Genomic DNA, 13,326 nt, shown 5'->3' on the forward strand with positions numbered 1-13,326 from the left:
GAACATCACACGCTGGGGCCTGTCAGGGGGTGGGGGAGCTAGAGGAGGGCTAGCAGGGGGTGGGGAGATTGAGGAGGGATAGCATTAGGAGAAATACCTAATGTAGGTGACGGGCGGTGGAGGCAGCAAACCAAAATGGCATGTGTGTACCTGTGTAACAATCCTGCAAGATCTGTACATGTACCCCAGAACTTAAAGTAAAAGAATAAAAAAAAAAGAAACAAAAGAAGATACACCCTGGAACGTGGTTTGTTCCCAGTAATTTGAAACATGTAAAGAATGGTTAAATGATCACTTGACAGTTATACTACAAACAGGAATAAGACAGCCTGAGTTAAACATCATTACTTGGAGAAGATAAATTTTAATGTCAATTTTCAATCTTTAAAATCTTTGGTTTTATTTTCAAAACAAATCCTCAATCTTAAAAAGATCACGGCAAAGAAAAAAAAGGATTAGTCCTTTTGCTTTTTCAAATAACAAACATGGAAATGAATTCTTATGAATGTCAACAGTCAATGTAGTGTGGTATATTAAGAATTGACTTTCATATAATGGCTAAGTTTAGAGAGATTACATTTCATGAGAAAATATTTTATGAATTTTCATGGATCTTCTATTCTGTTTTGGGAAACGGTTGTTCGTGTCTTTCGGTGTATTCTCCTTCCTGTCCACATATGTGGAATCTGCCTATTCTCTTCTCTTCTGAAATAGTTTAAAAGACTCAAAGAGAATGGCCTGGGCTCTGCATATCCTTAGTCTGATAGACATTTCTCTGGCTGCTCACTTAAATAGATAGTAGCAGCTAATTAAGTAAACGACCTCTCTCGTCAGCCAGAAATTAACAAAGGCTTAAAAATTAGCAAAATCTGTTTTGCTGTGGCCTTATGTGCTGATGGTCTTATCTTAAAGACAAAAAAATTTTCATTGTATAGATTAAAATTAACTTTGGCAAAAATTGAAATGCAGGCAGGGAATTTTTTTTGTTCAACAACAGAAACTAGCAAAAGCAAAGATACAGTAAAAACAGAAAATTTCCAGTGTAGACATGTAAATATAACAATTAACACAGCCAGGGACGATTAATGAACAATAAAATGTCTTGTCACCGTCATAGTAAGAAACCTATTGTCCATGTCCAAAGTCAAGCCAACATGCTCTTCTACAAATAAAAAAATGGCATATGTGTAATCCTGGCATGTGTAATAAAACTCTGGATAAGCTTATACGTTGAATATAATATACCAGTGAGTACCAGACTTCAGGCTCTTCTGCTTCCACCAGCTCCATGCTGAGCCTAAAATAGGAGGAAAAACCAAAGAATAAGTCAGGGAAAATACGACACCACAAAATTAGCTGTTCACAATTGCTCAAAGTTACCTGGGGCACAGTGGGCCTTGGTCTTCTTCCTCTTCTTGGTCCTTTTTAATCTCTGCAATAAATTCAGATGGGGACAGACAAAATAAGCCATTATCCTACACCCATAACAGTCCACTGTCTAATCCCTGCACAGGGACCTCAGGCTCCTCAGCATGAGAACAGGATAATGTGAGAGAGAGACTTCAGGAGGTCTCAAGGCCAATCATGATAGAGATTCCTTGGTTTGTGTCTCAGAACCAATGGTGAAACGTCCCTATTCTGGTAGACCATTATCCCTTTATCCCAAGTTTGTACAAACAGTTATGCCAAGTTTGTACAAACGGGAAAGAACCTCGCAGACATGCATGGGGAGCAAAACTCATGAGGAACGTGGTAGCTGGCAAGAGACATTTAATTCAGATTGACAGACAACTCGTGGACATGCGCTGTATAGCTTGGTGTTGAGTTTGCAACACTGGACTTGGGTTTCAATGTCCTGACAGTCGGCCCATGGTGCGACGGGCATGGACTGAGACTAGAGAGAGAGCAAAGCTCACTGACCCCCCGCATGCCCATGCTTCAGACTGGAATCCAGAGTGATTGAAATCTACATTGATGGATAGGTTCAGCCCACAGTGATGACAACTCTCAGCCTGGCCAGCGGAGCAAGGCACAAAGACTATGGGGTCTATCTGGGACACAAATTGGAGCTTTATCAACTTCACAATGGAGTACTCACTGCCTATGTCAACAGCCAAGTCGACTTGCTGCTCCTCTAATGAGTGCAAGTTGCTCCTGTAAGACTCACTGAAGGCCGATGTGCCAGGAGGAATTGAGAGAGTCAAATAACCTTCATCCCAGGACTCCTGGGGGGCTTCCTCCTCCACAGACTCCTGCAGATTCCTGATGAGCCAGGCAGGACAGGGATGACAGAACATTAAACCAACAGAGATTAGACAACAAAGTCTCCTCCCAGCTGATCTGATGGAAGTCAGAATGGAATGGTCACAGAAGGCAAAGGCATTTTTCCTTCAAGAGAAAAAAAACTATCCCTTCTAAATGCAGGGTGGAGGGTGACTACCCTGGGGACAGAGCACAAATGAGCAGCATGTGCTCAGTGCATTTGCCACAGATGAGCCATTGCAGCCACCCAGACGCTCCCTGTAAACTATCATCACGACCTGCAGCACGAGAACTAACACGGGGCTTCAACTGCCTCGCGTAAGTTGTGTTGAATTTTACATGCGGCATTCAAGTGAACAGAGCTCTTGAGGCATTTCAGACACCCAGATCTTGTGTATTAAGGGCCTCCTTTTTCCAGGATTTTGATATAATATGTCTATGTTTTGAATCTCTTCTCTTCACAAATCCTAGCAAACATGCTCACAACAAATGGACAGAAAGCATACATGCGTCTCTCCCTGGGTTTAAACACAGTGGGGACAACAGGCAAAACCAGGAAATCCCTGTTTGCTGAGTTCACCTGGCTCATCTCATTGCAGGTTCCCATCTTGGGAGGAGTAAGAAATTAAAACCTATACAAGTGCCACAAATCACCCACAACATCGTCAATAAGGACAATCTGTAGCTGGGTGAATGGAACAAAGAGTTCTAGTCATCACTTCCTTGTTTTCCCCGGATCTACAGTCTCCCGGTGTCACTATTAAACTAACAGCCCACAACTCCACAGCATTACCTGGGGGGCACTGGCCCTTTTTCTTCCTCTTCCTCATCATCACTTTGACTTTCTGTAAATAAATTCAGAGACACAGGTCACATTAAGCAAATCACACTTCACATATGACCAAATCAGTGTTTAGTCACAGCACAAGCACAGAAATGTTCTCGGGGCAAGAATACAAATTCTGACAGGACTATTCCAGGGTGCCCTAGATGAAGCCTGGTAAGCAGATGAGCCTGCTTTCCAGACACACAGGCCAAAATCTGCCTCTACGGGAAGACCATGATGCAGTATTCTCTGCCTGAGTCTATGCAAAGTTAAACCAAATTTTTTCCTAGAAAAATTTCCAAATATGAGTCAAACTATTTTCTGGGAATGTTGCTGCAATACTGACTTATCTCACCGGGTACCAAGGTCACTGAATGGATAGAGGCATCTATACATGAAACTGGACTGATATGTAAATTCTAACAACATTTGCTTTAAAAAGAATCTGTGGGCTTTGCTCAGTGCCAGTATCGTAGCCAAGGAGTTTTATCTGAGATGAGATTATTGCTAATTGAAAACTTGTCCCAATACCCTGCCGTGATGACATGCAATAACGTCGGCATTGACAATTTTTGACAGTCTCTAGGGAGCCTGCATAAAAAAAGACAAAACAAAAACAAACAAAAAAGAATCTGTGGGCCGGGCATGGTGGCTCACGCCTGTAATCTCAGCACTCTCAAAGGCTGAGGTGAGCACTTCACGAGGTCAGGAGATGGGGACCATCCTGGCTAACACAGTGAAAGCCTGTCTCTACCAAAAATACAAAGAAATTAGCTGGGCATGGTGGCACACGCCTGCAGTCTCAGCTACTCGGGAGGCTGAGGCAGCAGAATCATCTGAACCCAGGAGGCGGAGGTTGCAGTGAGCTGAGATTGTGCAACTGAACTCCAGCCTGAATAACAGAGGGAGACTCCAACAACAACAACAAAATCTGTGATTTCAAAGGACCAGCCTGGCCAATATGGTGAAACCTCGTCTCTACTAAAAATACAGAAATTAGCTAGGTGTGGTGGGGGGCACCTATGGTCGCAGCTACTCAGGAGGCAGAGGCAGGAGAATCACTAGAGTCTGGGAAGTGGAGACTGCAGTAAGCCAAGATGGTGCCACTGCACTCCAGCCTGGGTGACAAAAGGAGACTCCATCTCAACAGCAACAACAAACGATACGTGATGCTACGAAGAAACATCAGATCAGCCATTGCATGGATGGGGTGGAGAGCCAGGGCTGAGACTTGCTTTATGGAAACATATCAGCAAGGTAAAGAGGAAATGTTTTCATCCTGGTTTCAAGGTGGCTATGCAGCTAAGCAAGCTGACTTAAAAGAGATCAAGACTGAAGCTCAGAGCAGTGAAACCTGGGGAACAATCTCTCCAAACAAATACGCGAGGCTCCCAGTTTCCTTAAAAATAAATAGAAACTCCATGGACATTGTTCAGGGACAGATGACATAATTACATGAGAGATACCGAATCAAAGCTAGGAGACCTGACAGACACCTCCTGTACACCTCCTGCACTCAGGTGACCATGAGTTTGTCACACTGGCCTGGGGTCTGGTAACTTGATACTTGGGCCTCGGAGACAAACGCATGGCATGAGCTGAGGATGAGATAAAAATTCCCTGGTATCTGTGTTTAATAACCCATGATAGGTTTTTATTCAAACCGATTTGTGTGTATACAGCCTGTCTTCAGAGTGGATCTTCCTCAGCCTAGACAGAGGTATCAAAAACAAGGAATGTAGAGGTCACCTGAAAGAATGATCAGAGCATCCTCCACTACGTCATGAGATGATTCACTCTCTACAACCAGTGCAGAGTCGACGTTGTCTTCCTCAAATGGGATTTCATTGGTGTCTCCGTGAGGCTGGCTGGAGTCAGTAGGGCCACAGCTATTTGAACGAGCGATGACACATTCCTCCAACGAGTCCTCAGGGACTTTCTTGACTTCAACCTTCTGCACCTCCCTGATGAGCCAGATGGGATAGAGATGACAGAAGATTAAAGAAAGAGGGATTGGACCCCAGGGAGTCCTAGCTGGTTTCCACAGGAGGAATAAGTGAGTGGTCCCAGAAGGCAAATGGGAGGTCCCCTTTGAGAGGAAACAGGCAATCCTCCTCTCTGCAACACAGCATGGCTGCCATGGGAACCAGAGAGAAAGACAGCAGCCGGTATTCACTACACTGGGCAGAAAGGAGCCGAGAAGAAAAGAGACTCAGTTATCCCTGTATAATTCAGACACGGCGTTCAGCACATACAAAGAACCATAAGAGCTGCCACATCCTGTGTCTAAGTTGGGTTGAACTGAACATATTGTGGCCAAAGGAATGCAGGCTTTTGGCCCATGGGAGACGCCAGAGAGGGTGTGCTTCTAGATCTTTTCCATACTTCACCACCCATTACTTGCTCCTGATTATTCAGTGTTACCTGGGGACACGTGATTCCTCTATTTTCTCAGCCATCATCTCAACATCTTCATCCTCATCTTTGTCGTTTTCTGCAAGTACAGATGTGTTCATTCAGATGTTTCCCATTTCACACTCTGCAAGGACAGTCAGACCAATGTGCACAGGGACATGAACATCTGGGCATGGGTCCCTGTTCTACGGAAAGCTCCCATGTTTTCTCTTTAACAAAATGCCCTGGCATGGTTTCCTGATCCACCAGGCAATGCATTTCTGATCAGGAGGCTCACCGTCAAAATCAGGCCAAATGTTGAAAAGACCTTCTGCTCTCCACATCACTGGAGGCTTGTGCAGCCTCTCTCTGGACTTGGGCAGCTGTCTCCGCCATCCTGACACACATCTGATTCCCAGGGACAGGCTTGGCGTCCTGTCACTGTTCACATTTACAACCTATTTCTTTCTCTTAGGACAGGATAAACAAACTTGTCCCACAATCCTCTGCACATCAGGTGACTTCACAGGCCCTCCAAGTGACTTCTGCTATGTTATTCAGGGACATTCTCTCCACGGGGAGTGCTCCAGTCTGAACCACTTCCTACCACCAAATGCCCACACCTCAAGTGCTTTCTCCAACACCACACAGAGAGGGGATTTATCTCACTCTGATAAGCGGTCATAAGTGTTCACACATTTGAATGCTTCAGACACTGCAAGATGTCTGCCTTTGCAGATGGAGAGAGAGAAATTTACCTGCCTTTGCAGATGGAGACAGAGAAAGTCAGGAAGGAGAAATCAATTGTTCACTGACAGCTCCTAGGAACACTGCTGAAGACACAGCCTGGGAACCTTCATTCTTAGCCCAGAGCTCTTTCCACTCCAACAACCGCCCTCCTGTCACAGCTTCCTTCCTGCCCTTTACAACTGGACAGATGCTGCCTCTTGTTCCAAAGACACAATCCATCACGGGAGGGACATTTGCAATACTGTGACCTCCAACCCCATGGGTTTCCCATTTGTGTTCTCATTCAGAAAGTCCTAGTCATGTCATGGCCACATATGTTTAGTGGAAGAAAACACCACTGATAAAACAGTCATTGCAGAATTATGGAGGTCTGGAGTCTCTCATAAGGCCATAAAGGAAATACACGCAAAGACCAATAAAGTTTCTCTGATGCTAGACACAGTAGAATGAAGAACTAATAGACAGTGCTTACTCTGTGGGAACAACTGTCCTGGGACAGTTACAATAAACAGGCCATCTAATTCACTGCAGCAATTGACAGAGGTAGGCATTATTATAGTATCCTATGAACAGATGACAAAACTGAGTAACAAACAAATGAAGCAACTTGGATGGAGCTCAGGAGACTGGCCCAGGGTCCCTCCTCTATGCACTGCTGCCTCCACCAAGTCGTGGGTGCCATGGTCCTTTACCAACGAGAGCCTCTGCACAGAAAGCAGGACGTCCCTCTAACCAGAGTAATCCCTGCTCTTGATGGAGCCACTTACAGATACCACCGGTTATGTAAGGAGTAAAGTCCTCTTTAAGCTCCCCACAGCGGGTATAGTGTGCTAGCATCACATTTCCCCAGAACAGAGCTTTCCCTACTGAGCCTCAGCAGGAACCGGAACCGAACGGAAGCTGAGCAGCCTCAGACATTTAGAACAACAGACTAGATGCTACTTGTCTGCACGATCTTAGGGGGTACAGAGAGGATTCTTATAAACATGATTTAGATTCTTGCTGAGAAAAACAGGTGGTTCTGTGCCTGGGTCAGGAATCAATAGCTGTGATTGTAACCCCAGTCCCACACCCACCTTACTGCAGATGTGGAAATGTTGCTAAATATTTTGGCGTCTCTCTTCCATTTTAACTAAATGTTAAAATACCCATTGCTATTTTCTACAAGTATGTGAAGGATGAAATTAATTTTGATCAAGAGAACGGTTAGTTTCTCGAGACAAGGCAGGACATCATTCATCACTTTCATGGTAGCCAACCTATACAACTTACTGCACGTTTTCAGCTGGTAGTTCAGGGAGTAGTCCACCTGACTCCTAAGAAGTCTATTTTTGCTGTCTCTGCATTTCTTTTCTTCATCGTTATCTTTCTGATCTTCTGTAAATAAATTCAGAAGAGCAAGTCACATGAAGCAAATCACACTTCACACAAGACCAAATCAGTGTCCACTCATAGCACAAGGACTTAAAATATTCTCAGTGTAAGAATGTGGTATTCTGACTGGATTGTTCCAACAGGCCCTAGACTAAGTTGCCCTAGAAGTAGATGAGCCTGCTTTTCAGATCCATGGGACAAAATCTCCCTCTTCTGGTAGATCTTAATCATATCCTCTGACCTAAGTTGGTGCAAAATTTAAAATGCTTTCCCGAAAAACTTCCAAAAATTGCCCTGACTACTTTCCAGAAGTATTGCTGCAATATTGATTTATCTCATCGTATGTCATGGTCAATGAATGGTTAGAGAAATTTATATAGGAGACTGGACCAATGGATGAATTCTAACAACCTTTACTGAAAAAAGAATCTGTGGAGCCGGCATGGTGGCTCATGCCTGGAATCCCAGCACTTCAGGAGGCCCAGGAGGGCAGATCCCTTGACCTCAGGAGTTCAAGACCAGCCTGGCCAACATGGTGAAACCCAGCCTCTACTAAAAATACAAAAACTAGCCAAGTGTGTTGGTGTCTTCCGGGGATCCCAGCTAACTAACAGGCTGAGTCACGAATACAAGGCTACTCCCTGATCTTGATGGTGCCACTTATGGATACCACAGGTTGTGTAAGGAGCAGAGTCCTCTTTAAGCTCCGTACAGCGGGTACTGTGTGCTATCACCGTGTTTACCCCAGTGTCCCCAGAACACTGCTTTGCCTACTGCTGCTCAGCAGAAAGTGGCACTGAATGGAAGTTCAGCAGCCTCAGACATTTAGACCAACAGACTAGATGCTACTTGTCTGCAGGATCTTATGTGGTACAAAGAGGATTCCTGTAAGCATGATTTAGACTCTTGCTGAGAAAAACAGGTGGTTCTGCACCTGTGTCAGAAGTTAACAGCTGAGACTTTACCCTCAGTCCCACACCCGCCTTATTGCAGATGTGGAGAAGGTGCTACATATTTTGGCCTCGCTCATCCACCTTTAACAAAGTGTTAAGGTACCCATTGATATCTTCCTAGACGTATGGTAAAAATGAAATTAATTCTGATGAAGGAGCCTCTAGTTTCTCAGAGAAAACACAGAACATCGTTCAGCACTTTGGTGATGGTGAACCTATGGAACTTACTTTCCGTCTTCAGCCTGCAGCCCATGTAGCAGGCCACTTCACACTTAATAAGTTTATTTTGGCTGTCTCCGTATTTCTGTTCCTCCTCGTGACATTTCCCATCTTCTGTAAACAAGTTCAGAAGAGCAGGTCACATTAAGCAAATCGCACTTCACACAAGACCAAATCAGTGTCCGCTCATAGCACAAGGACCAAAAATATTCTCCGTTTAAGAATGTGATACTCTGACGGGAATGTTCTACTTGTCCCTAGGTTAAGTCGCCCTAGAAGTACGTGAGCCTGCTTTTCAGATCCATGGGACAAAATCTCCCTCATCTGGTAGATCTTAATCACTTATCCTCTCACCTAGGTCAGCGCAAACAATTAAAACTTTTTCCCCAAAATCTTCAAAAATTGCCCTCACCACTTTCCAGAAGCATTTAGGCAATACTGATTTATCTCATCACATATGATGGTCAACAAATGGTTAGGGAAATTTATAGAGGAGACCGATGGATGAATTCTAACGACCTTTACATGAAAAAGAATCTGTGGAGCCAGCACAGTGAGTCATGCCTGGAATCGGAGCAATTTAGGAGGCCCAGGAAGGTAGATCACTTGACCTCAGGAGTTCAAGACCAGCCTGGCCAACATGGTGAAACCCAGCCTCTACTAAAAATACAAAAACCAGCCAAGTGTGATGGTGTCCACCGGGGATCCCAGCTAACTACCAGGCTGAGTCACGAATACAAGGCTACTCCCTGATCTTGATGGTGCCACTTACGGATACCACAGGTTGTGTAAGGAGCAGAGTCCTCTTTAAGCTCCGTACAGCGGGTACTGTGTGCTATCACCGTGTTTACCCCAGTGTCCCCAGAACACTGCTTTGCCTACTGCTGCTCAGCAGAAAGTGGCACTGAATGGAAGTTCAGCAGCCTCAGACATTTACACCAACAGACTAGATGCTACTTGTCTGCAGGATCTTATGTGGTACAAAGAGGATTCCTGTAAACATGATTTAGACTCTTGCTGAGAAAAACAGGTGGTTCTGCACCTGTGTCAGAAGTTAACAGCTGAGACTTTACCCTCAGTCCCACACCCGCCTTATTGCAGATGTGGAGAAGGTGCTACATATTTTGGCCTCGCTCGTCCACCTTTAACAAAGTGTTAAGGTAGCCATTGATATTTTCCTAGACGTATGGTAAAAATGAAATTAATTCTGATGAAGAGAGCCTCTAGTTTCTCAGAGGAAACACAGAACATCATTCAGCACTTTGGTGATGGTGAACCTATGGAACTTACTTTCCGTCTTCAGCCTGCAGCCCATGTAGCAGGCCACTTCACACTTAATAAGTTTATTTTGGCTGTCTCCGTATTTCTGTTCCTCCTCGTGACATTTCCCATCTTCTGTAAACAAGTTCAGAAGAGCAGGTCACATTAAGCAAATCGCACTTCACACAAGACCAAATCAGTGTCCGCTCATAGCACAAGGACCAAAAATATTCTCCGTTTAAGAATGTGATACTCTGACGGGAATGTTCTACTTGTCCCTAGGTTAAGTCGCCCTAGAAGTACGTGAGCCTGCTTTTCAGATCCATGGGACAAAATCTCCCTCATCTGGTAGATCTTAATCACTTATCCTCTCACCTAGGTCAGCGCAAACAATTAAAACTTCTTCCCCAAAATCTTCAAAAATTGCCCTCACCACTTTCCAGAAGCATTTAGGCAATACTGATTTATCTCATCACATATGATGGTCAACAAATGGTTAGGGAAATTTATAGAGGAGACCGATGGATGAATTCTAACGACCTTTACATGAAAAAGAATCTGTGGAGCCAGCACAGTGAGTCATGCCTGGAATCGGAGCAATTTAGGAGGCCCAGGAAGGTAGATCACTTGACCTCAGGAGTTCAAGACCAGCCTGGCCAACATGGTGAAACCCAGCCTCTACTAAAAATACAAAAACCAGCCAAGTGTGATGGTGTCCACCGGGGATCCCAGCTAACTACCAGGCTGAGTCACGAATACAAGGCTACTCCCTGCTCTTGATGGTGCCACTTACGGATACCACAGGTTGTGTAAGGAGCAGAGTCCTCTTTAAGCTCCCTACAGCGGGTACTGTGTGCTATCACCGTGTTTACCCCAGTGTCCCCAGAACACTGCTTTCCCTACTGCTGCTCAGCAGAAAGTGGAAGGAAGTTCAGCAGGCTCAGACATTTAGAACAACAGACTAGATGCTACTTGTCTGCAGGATCTTATGTGGTACAAAGAGGATTCCTGTAAAGATTATTTAGACTCTTGCTGAGAAAAACAGGTGGTTCTGCGCCTGTGTCAGAAGTCAACAGCTGAGACTTTACCCTCAGTCCCACACCCGCCTTATTGCAGATGTGGAGAAGGTGCTACATATTTTGGCCTCGCTCGTCCACCTTTAACAAAGTGTTAAGGTACCCATTGATATTTTCCTAGACGTATGGTAAAAATGAAATTAATTCTGATGAAGAGAGCCTCTAGTTTCTCAGAGGAAATACAGAACATCGTTCAGCACTTTGGTGATGGTGAACCTATGGAACTTACTTTCCGTCTTCAGCCTGCAGCCCCGGTAGCAGGCCACTTCACACTTAAGTTTATTTTTGCTATCTCCATATTTCTGTTCCTCCTCGTGAAATTTCCGATCTTCTGCAAGCAAATTCAGAAGAGCAGGTCACAGTAAGCAAATTGCACTTCACACAAGACCAAATCAGTGTCCGCTCATAGCACAAGGACCAAAAATATTCTCCGTTTAAGAATGTGATATTCTGATGGGAATGTTCTACTGGTCCCTAGGTTAAGTCGCCCTAGATGTAGATAAGCCTGCTTTTCAGATCCACGGGACAAAATCTCCCTCATCTGCGAGATCTTAATCACTTATCCTCTCACCTAAGTCAGCGCAAACAGTTAAAACTTTTTCCCCAAAATCTTCAAAAATTGCCCTCACTACTTTCCAGAAGCATTGAGGCAATACTGAGTTATCTCTTCACAGATGGTCAACAAATGGTTAGAGAAATTTATAGAGGAGACTGGACTGACGGATAAATTCTAACAACCTTTACATAAAAAAGAATCTGTGGAGCCAGCACATTGAGTCACGCCTGGAATCGGAGCAATTTAGGAGGTTCAGGAAGGTAGATCCCTTGACCTCAGGAGTTCAAGACCAGCCTGGCCAACATGGTGAAACCCAGCCTCTACTAAAAATACAAAAACTAGCCAAGTGTGTTGGTGTCCACCGGGGATCCCAGCTAACTAACAGGCTGAGTCACGAATACAAGGCTACTCCCTGCTCTTGACGGTGCTGCTTACAGATACCACAGATTCTATTAGGAGCAGGGTCTTCTTCAAGCTACTCACAGTGGGTACTGTGTGCCATCACCGTGTTAACCCCAGTGTCCCCAGAACACTGCATTGCCTACTGGGCCTCAGCAGAAACCGGAACCGAATGGAGGTTCAGTAGCCTCGGTCATTTAGACCAACAGACTTGATGGTACTTGTCTGCACGATCTTAGGTGATACAGAGAGGATTCCTGTAAACATGATTTAGACTCTTGCTGAGAAAAACAGGTGGTTCTGCGCCTGTGTCAGAAATCAACAGCTGAGGTTTTACCCTCAGCCCCACACCTGCCTTATTGCAGACGTGGAAAAGGTGCTACATACTTTGGCCTCTCTCATCCATTTTTAACAAAATGTTAAGGTACCCATTTATATTTGCCTAGACGTATGGGAAAAATTTAATGAATTCTGATGAAGAGAGTGTTCAGTTTCTCAGAGAAAAGACAGAATATCATTCAGCACTTTCATGATAGTGAACCTACAGAACTTACCTTGCGTCTTCAGCTGCCAGCCCGGGTAGTAGGCCGCTTGACGCATAAGAAGTTTATTTTTGCTGTCTCCGTATTTCTGTTCCTCCTGATGATCTTTCTGATCTTCTGTAAACGAATTCAGAAGGGCAGGTCACATTGAGCAAGTCACACTTCACACAAGACCAAATCAGTGTCCAGTCACAGCACAAGAACATAAAATATTCTCAGTGTAAGAATATGATACTCTGACTGGAATGTTCTATTTGGCCCTAGATTAAGTCGCCTCCGAAGTAGATGAGCCTGCTTTTCAGACTCACGGGATAAAATCTCTCTCATCTGGTAGATATTAGTCATGTGTCCTCTGACCTACATCAGTGTAAACAATTAAAACTTTTTCCCCCAAATCTTCAAAAATTGCCCTAACTACTTTCCAGAAGGGTTGCTGCGATACTAAGTATCTCATCATATATCATGGTCAAGGAATGGTTAGAGAAATCTATATAGGAGACTGGACCAACGAATGAATTCTAACAACCTTTACTTAAGAATCTGTGGAGCCAGCATGGTTGCTCACACCTGGAATCCAAGCAACTTAGGAGGCCTACGCACGCAGATCACCTGACCTCAGGAGTTCAAGGCCAGCCTGGCCAACATGGTGAAACCTTGCCTCTACATAAAATACAAAAATTAGACAGGTGTGGTGGTGCCCAGTGGGGATCCCATC

The 13,326-nt window shown here is 44.5% G+C and overlaps 2 protein-coding genes and 1 non-coding gene across 3 annotated transcripts in view; 1 reads left to right on the forward strand and 2 right to left on the reverse strand.

The window, feature by feature from the left end:
- Positions 1-344: 344 nt before the first annotated feature.
- On the reverse strand, positions 345-5,604 carry LOC135269499 (neuroblastoma breakpoint family member 11-like). The gene is made up of 6 exons (XM_064363700.1): positions 5,513-5,604; positions 4,838-5,052; positions 3,056-3,107; positions 2,099-2,262; positions 1,381-1,432; positions 345-1,297 (listed from the first exon to the last, which is right to left on the reverse strand). The coding sequence occupies exons 1-6, from the start codon at positions 5,602-5,604 to the stop codon at positions 1,126-1,128; spliced, it is 747 nt and encodes a 248-aa protein (XP_064219770.1). The 3' UTR covers positions 345-1,125.
- LOC135269599 (U4 spliceosomal RNA) lies at positions 3,539-3,679 on the forward strand. Its single transcript, XR_010337850.1, has one exon. It is a non-coding gene; the product is annotated as a U4 spliceosomal RNA (small nuclear RNA).
- Positions 5,554-13,326, reverse strand: part of LOC135269423 (uncharacterized) — a 32,642-nt gene continuing 24,869 nt past the window's right edge. The window contains exons 10-15 of the mRNA XM_064363310.1: positions 12,624-12,728; positions 11,344-11,445; positions 10,069-10,173; positions 8,788-8,892; positions 7,505-7,609; positions 5,554-5,627 (exon numbers count right to left, since the gene is read on the reverse strand). Coding sequence (XP_064219380.1) covers positions 5,605-5,627; positions 7,505-7,609; positions 8,788-8,892; positions 10,069-10,173; positions 11,344-11,445; positions 12,624-12,728 — 545 coding nt within the window. The 3' untranslated portion in view covers positions 5,554-5,604. The remainder of the gene's footprint in view (positions 5,628-7,504; positions 7,610-8,787; positions 8,893-10,068; positions 10,174-11,343; positions 11,446-12,623; positions 12,729-13,326) is intronic.

The sequence above is a fragment of the Aotus nancymaae genome, unplaced genomic scaffold (assembly GCF_030222135.1).
Source record: "Aotus nancymaae isolate 86718 unplaced genomic scaffold, 86718_ANA_hifiasm-v0.15.2.pri h1tg000053l, whole genome shotgun sequence".
NCBI classification, from domain to species: domain Eukaryota; kingdom Metazoa; phylum Chordata; class Mammalia; order Primates; family Aotidae; genus Aotus; species Aotus nancymaae.

What these genes read in the sequence shown, in the direction of transcription:
- LOC135269499 (XM_064363700.1), bottom strand. Translation starts at nt 5,604, where the DNA reads ATGAACACATCTGTACTTGCAGAAAACGACAAAGATGAGGATGAAGAT. An exon ending in AAAGGGCCAGTGCCCCCCAG is followed by an intron (nt 2,263 to 3,055) that starts GTAATGCTGTGG and finishes CTGGCTCATCAG; the next exon opens with GAATCTGCAGGAGTCTGTGG. An exon ending in CAAGGCCCACTGTGCCCCAG is followed by an intron (nt 1,298 to 1,380) that starts GTAACTTTGAGC and finishes CTCCTATTTTAG; the next exon opens with GCTCAGCATGGAGCTGGTGG.